Here is a 6,379-nt window from a genome sequence, read left to right on the forward strand (position 1 = left end):
ACTATATGGTATTCATTATTGTTCTGTTCTAAATAAATGCGTCTTGAATAAGCAGACTCTTATTCTTAACGCTATGCATATCACATTGGCTGAAAAGCATGTTTTGGAGTTGTTAGTGCCATGAGAACAACACCGTCCAGTCATGCCATGCCAATTTGAACTCTTCAAGACCAATCACATCACATGCGGTCTACAAAATACAGTTACAACGTGAAATCAAGAAGAAAAAACATTTCATTTAATTAATTATGAAAAATGAGGCTAAATAATAGACAATCAATTAATAGTATACCTTTACATCTTTTTATTAAAAGAATTAATCTTTTCATATTTTAAAATTATTATTTTTTTATAATCAAGAACAATTGTAATCTAAAAGCGAATTTTTATGGACTTATGAAAGAATCTTAAAACAAAATTTAAGATTTTCATTTTATTTTATAAACAAATGAATGAAGTGATTGTTTCTTTATTTATCATTTATTATTAATTGATGGAGTAGGTATTTTTGACAGCAGCAATGCATAGAAAATAATTTTATAAAGGAAAAAATAGAAATAATTTGAGAAGAATGTATAAAAAAAGAAAACTAAGTGAAAGTGGCATAGAAAGGAAAGGAGCGATAGAGCGCGTTCCGCTAAGCATTAAATTAGAATTCCAGATTTAACCTCGAAGAGGCAGCAGCACCCTGTGTTGTATTACAAACACATACTACATGCACTTTTCTTTCTTTTCTCTTTTCTTCTATCCATAATTTCAATTCCATTTGCTCTCTGGACCGAGTCAGGCGGCGGCGAATCGGCATGACTCGGCGCTGCTCCCACTGCACCAACAACGGCCACAACTCCCGGACATGCCCGTCGCGGGGAGGGGGCGGCGTCAAGCTGTTCGGGGTGAGGCTGACGGATGGATCAATCATAAAGAAGAGCGCTAGCATGGGGAACCTTAACCTCTCCTCCTCCTCCTCCGCCGCCGCCGCACATCTGCAATTCCGTTCATCTCCTTCTTCTTCCAACCTCCCCGCGGCCTCATCGCCCAATCCAAGCTCCCCGTGCTCCGACCCGCCCCAAGGCTACTTGTCCGATGACCCCGCCCACGTCTCCACCTTCGCTAACCGCCGCGGTGATAGAAAAAAAGGTTCTCATTCTTTTCATTTCTCCTTTTCTTGACCTTCTTCTTTTCTTTTTTTATTACTATTATGTCACAACTTTGGAATTGGGATTTTGTTTTTTTGTTAGCTACACATGACATTACATTATGTTTGCTGTGTTAGATTTGTTTTTCGTTCTCGCCTTCTGTTTGTTGCATTCATTTACCATGCTTTGCTCTTTGTGTTTGTTCAGGATTTATTTCTCATTTCTTGTAATTCATATATGTCTATATTAAATCCGTGGATGCTTTTTTTTTTTTTTTTTAATTTTATTTTTAATCTTCAACCTTTTTCCCCCTTGTCTTGGAATTGATTTTCTGGTTCACATTATATGCAACTTTATCTTGTTGTCTAATTGGTTCTCCCAGCGGCCAATGGCGGTATTTAATGTTCTGCTTCATGGATGGGGTAATTTGGATGAATGTGATTCATTTATTATGTACTAACTTGCATGATATATTTTGAAACAGTTGGGAGCTCATAGCAGGTTGAATTTATAGTGGCCAGCAAAGGAATGTTTACATGGACTTGGTTTTTTAAATCATTTCATAATAATGAATTTCTTCCATGAAGTAGTGTACAGTATTCATTTAATCTAGGGGCATCCATTAAGTGCAAGTAATTATAAAAAAAGAAGTGAACAAGTTTATTTGAAAATTTCCGGCCTTTCTGTCATGAGGGAAACTAGACTCGAGAGTTTGATGCTTGAGTCAAATTGCCGTTTTGTCCTAAAACCAGTTTAAGTACTATTGTGTATATTGTTGTTGAATACTTGTTCATCTTTTTGTAAGTGTAGCTAAAATTACTTACTATGTATTAATCATGAACAGCTTGAAACTTGAGTACCGAGTTGCTGCTGCAATTAATTATTGTGTTTGGCTTTAAGACAGACATAATCATGATGACTTTTGATTATTATCCCCTTTGAAAGGGGTGATACTTGAATGCATTATTATTTTACTAGAAAAATTATACAGGGCTAAATGCCTAAGATATTTTCAAATGCAAACTTACAATCAAATGATGAATGTTTATTTTATTTTTTAATATGTTTCTTTCTTCTGAAATTGTTGATTTCATGTTTTACCTGCAAGACTGCATCATTTCTTTCATAATAATTGTTGTAATTGCATTAAATTTTACGACAATGTGTTTTTCCTAGTGATGGAATTCGTTGGCAAATATTTATTTAGATTTTCTGCCCAATTTGAAGCCATCAAATTGTTGATTATTTGCTATACATCCTAAGGCGGTGGTAAATAGCAATTTTTGGCTGAGCCATGTGTATTAGTTTTTTGATATTCTGTACTCTGTAAAACATAGTTTGTTTAATTTGGTACCATTTCTAGGGAAATTTTCAGTTACATGAAATCTTTGACTCTGGTTGGATTACATTATTCAGTATGTACTTTTGTTTAGGTGTGCCATGGACTGAAGAAGAACATCGGCTGTTCTTAATTGGTCTCCAGAAGCTGGGCAAAGGAGACTGGCGTGGGATAGCACGTAATTTTGTTGTATCAAGAACCCCTACTCAAGTAGCAAGTCATGCCCAAAAGTATTTTATCCGGCAGAGTCATGCTACCAGGAGAAAGAGACGTTCCAGCCTTTTTGACATGGTTCCAGATATGGTTGGTCTTTATTCATCATATCTAATTGGGCAATCATGCTCACATCCTTATGTCTACATGTTGTCTAGTAATATAAAAAGGGAAATTAGTGTCATCCTTGCTTGTACATGAGCACCAATCTATAAGCAATTTAAAGTTTTTTGTTGTGTAAACGTAATATTATTTTTTTTTCTCGGCTTTTCTCTTTAGCTAACTGTTTTTTCGATCATATGTCAGTCTTCAGATCAACCTTCTGTGCCAGAAGAACAAGTGCTGCTTCCACCTCCCGAGAACTCACAACCTTGCAATGAAAAATCACAGCCCTCATTAAATCTCTCCCTCAAATCAGAATTTGAACCTATGGAGACTACTTCTCAAGAAAATGTGCAACAGACCAATGAACCTATGATGGGATCAAACAGATTGACACCAATGGCTCCTCATGGATGCTTTCCCGCATATTTACCTGTTCCTTTTCCCATGTGGCCATCAACTTGGGTTCACCCCTTTGAAGAAGTTAAGGGAGGAGAGACATGCCACCATCAGATCCACAAGCCAATCCCAGTCATTCCAAAGGAACCTGTTAATGTTGACGAACTTGTGGGAATGTCTCATCTAAGCATTGGGGAAGCACAGGTACGTGATAGAGAGCCTTCCCCTCTTTCCATAAAGTTGTTAGGAGAGCCCTCAAGGCAGTCAGCATTCCATGCAAATGTCCCGGTTGGTAGTTCGGATTTAAACAATGGCAAGGACAACGCAATTCAAGCTGTCTGAGCTTGTAAGGTCTGGTGAAGACAGCAGCAGTAATTAAGCCTTCTTTTGCTCATCTTTTCATTTGTACCATTATATATCATTTTTTTTATTCCTGATCCCTAGCATTTAATCTTCCAATTAGTAGCAAGTTATATGGTGGTATGTAGATCAGGTTAGATCAATTCTTGGAAAATATTTATTCTTTCTAACTGTAAACAAATGAAGCTTAAATAATCAAATAGCACCAAGAGGTTCTGTTCTGTTCCTCTTGGTTTGGCTATTTTTAGAGTCATTTTGGATAATTTTTTTGATAAATACGTACCGCTGTTAAAATTTATTTACACACCTTGATTTTTATTTTATTAACTTTCTCTTTTAAATTCTTTATAAATACTTTGTAAATTTATTTTTTGAAGTCATGAATTAAATATTTATTTTAAATAAGAAGCTCTTTACGGGTTAAAAGTTAATCCAATTTAAGTCATAATAGTTTGTCTCATAATAATTGTTAGATGAGATCATAATTTCGGTCCTATAAGGAGGTTGCAACAGAAACAGAAGTAAGGACACACGACAATTATCTTTCTTGGTCAACTAGAGACAAGTAACTAAAGGAGAAATAACTTGAAGTTGTTATTGTTCGTAATTTTAGATTATCTATTTTTCATTTGTTTAGTGATTTTTAATTTTTTAAATAAAAAAGATGATGATTTTTAACTGTTATTATGTTAACTTAATTATTTTAAAATTTAAAACATAATATATCAAAAGTGATATTAAATCATTTTAAAAGTTAAAAGTTAAAAGTTAATAAAATACTAATATTTTTAATGAAAAAATTATAAAAAAGATCAAAGTGATACATTTTCAAAACATAAAGAAATAAAATAAAATATTTAAAATTTAAAGTATGAAAGTAAAATAACTTTTTGAAACATAATAAACTAAAAATGATATTAAGGCTGGAAATTACTATTTGAGACTTGTCAAAGACCGGACAAAAATTGATGTTGTTTTTTCATAAAAAAGTTAATATATTTTCAATGGTTTGCATTTGATTTAATTAATTTTTACATTTTTAATTAATCAAAATACTATTTATAAACTATAAATATTATAAAATCATTATTTTATTTTCAATATAGTTATAAAATAATTGAATTAATTTATCATTTCAATTTCAAAATTACAAAATATTTAAATTTAGACTAAGTTAATTTTTAAACATAAATTTCTTATACAATTTTATGAACAATAAAAATAAAATAAAAAATATATATGAAAATATTTTTCTAAAAATTAATAATCCTTGTACATCTTTAACAATTTTTTTTATAGCAATACATATATGAATTTCTTATATATTCATATTTCTTTAATTTATTATTATAATAACCTAACAATAACATTTTTTTGCTTATTATATTCTGACTTAGCATATTTATTGAATATTTTATTTTATCTAACAAAAAAATATGAGTAAAATTAATGTCTAAAATTAACTTCGGACAAATATTTTTTAATTCTTATTTATTAACTTTTCTCTTATGTAAATTATTTAAAATTTTCCTTTGCTTGTGTAAATTTAAATATTGTACATATATTGATATCTATGTAAATTTATTAATATAGAAATTAAATATAAAATAAAAATATGAAAATGAATACTTTTATTAGTGAAAGAAAGTAGAGATGTTTTGCAACTCATGGGATGAATGATTTATTTGAAACATATTAACATCTAAATTATTAGGGAGAAAATTAATTTTCTTTGATAAATTGTTATGATAATAATTTTAATATATAATTTTTTTATATGAATGCAATTAATGTCTAAAATAAAAAAATTTAGGCTGATCATTATTTATTTCTTATTCATTATAGTCACTTGTAAATTATTCAAGATTTATTTTTACCTTCATAAATTTAAATTTTCTCTTATATATTGATCTTACATGTAAATTTATTAATATCAAAATATATAAATCATATTATATGTAAAATAAAACCCGTGGGATAAACTTTTTTTTATGAAATAAAATAGAGAAATATTTTATAAAACATAGACTTGATGCATGTATATGAAAATGTAATAAATATCAGACAAAATTTGGCAGCAAAATGAATATGATCACATGTAGAATAACAACATTGCAAATTACATACCTGTAACGTGATGAAGTTGGGCTATCTATATTCATGAAGCAGGGATAGGAATTAGAGACCAACTTTCAATATAGAAGGTTCAACAGTTGTTTGTTAAACATGACAAAAGAAATGAAAAAAAAACAAAAACAAATTGCACGGACCGAAAGTTAAATAGAGGAATGAAGTTTAGGGAAGATCAAAAGTGATGAGAATCATGAAACTGGCCAAATACAGGCTAAAGGCCCAAGTGGAGAAGGACGAAGGCCTAAGTGGAGAAGGACAAAGCCCCCGAGTGGAGAAGGATGAAGGCCCAAGTGGAGAAAGATGAAGGCCCAGAGGCAGAGGCACTATCAAGACAATTAATGTTGCTGAAGGCCCAAACTAATTTGAAGGCCCAAGTTAAATATGTTTTTAGTTATAATTTTTATTTATTGTAGTCTTGGCCCAACCTATTTAGAAGGCCCATGTCTATTTTTATCTTTTAGTTCAGATACACTATAAGTATTGGTTTTTGTTTTGAATAAAAAAAAAACTTTTGGCATTTTGATCAAATTTGGTGAGAGTTTCTCTCCAGGTTCCTGGTTGAACCAATTATCAGACTTATCAAGGTAATCCTTGTGGCGTCTACCCAGACTTATCTTCCTTCACCGGAAGTGGCGTCTACCCTGACTTATCTTCCTTAACCGGAAGTGGCGTCTACCCAGACTTATCTTCCTTCACT

General features: G+C 31.4%; 1 protein-coding gene across 1 annotated transcript; it reads left to right on the top strand.

Moving 5' to 3' along the window:
- Positions 1–622: 622 nt before the first annotated feature.
- Positions 623–3,802, top strand: LOC114385677 (transcription factor MYBS3-like). The gene is made up of 3 exons (XM_028345695.1): positions 623–1,137; positions 2,570–2,778; positions 2,995–3,802. Exons 1-3 carry the CDS (start codon positions 804–806, stop codon positions 3,529–3,531), a joined length of 1,080 nt encoding a protein of 359 aa, XP_028201496.1. The 5' UTR covers positions 623–803; the 3' UTR covers positions 3,532–3,802.
- The last annotated feature ends 2,577 nt before the right edge of the window (positions 3,803–6,379 follow it).

This window comes from Glycine soja, chromosome 15 (genome assembly GCF_004193775.1).
Source record: "Glycine soja cultivar W05 chromosome 15, ASM419377v2, whole genome shotgun sequence".
Lineage (NCBI taxonomy): Eukaryota > Viridiplantae > Streptophyta > Magnoliopsida > Fabales > Fabaceae > Glycine > Glycine soja.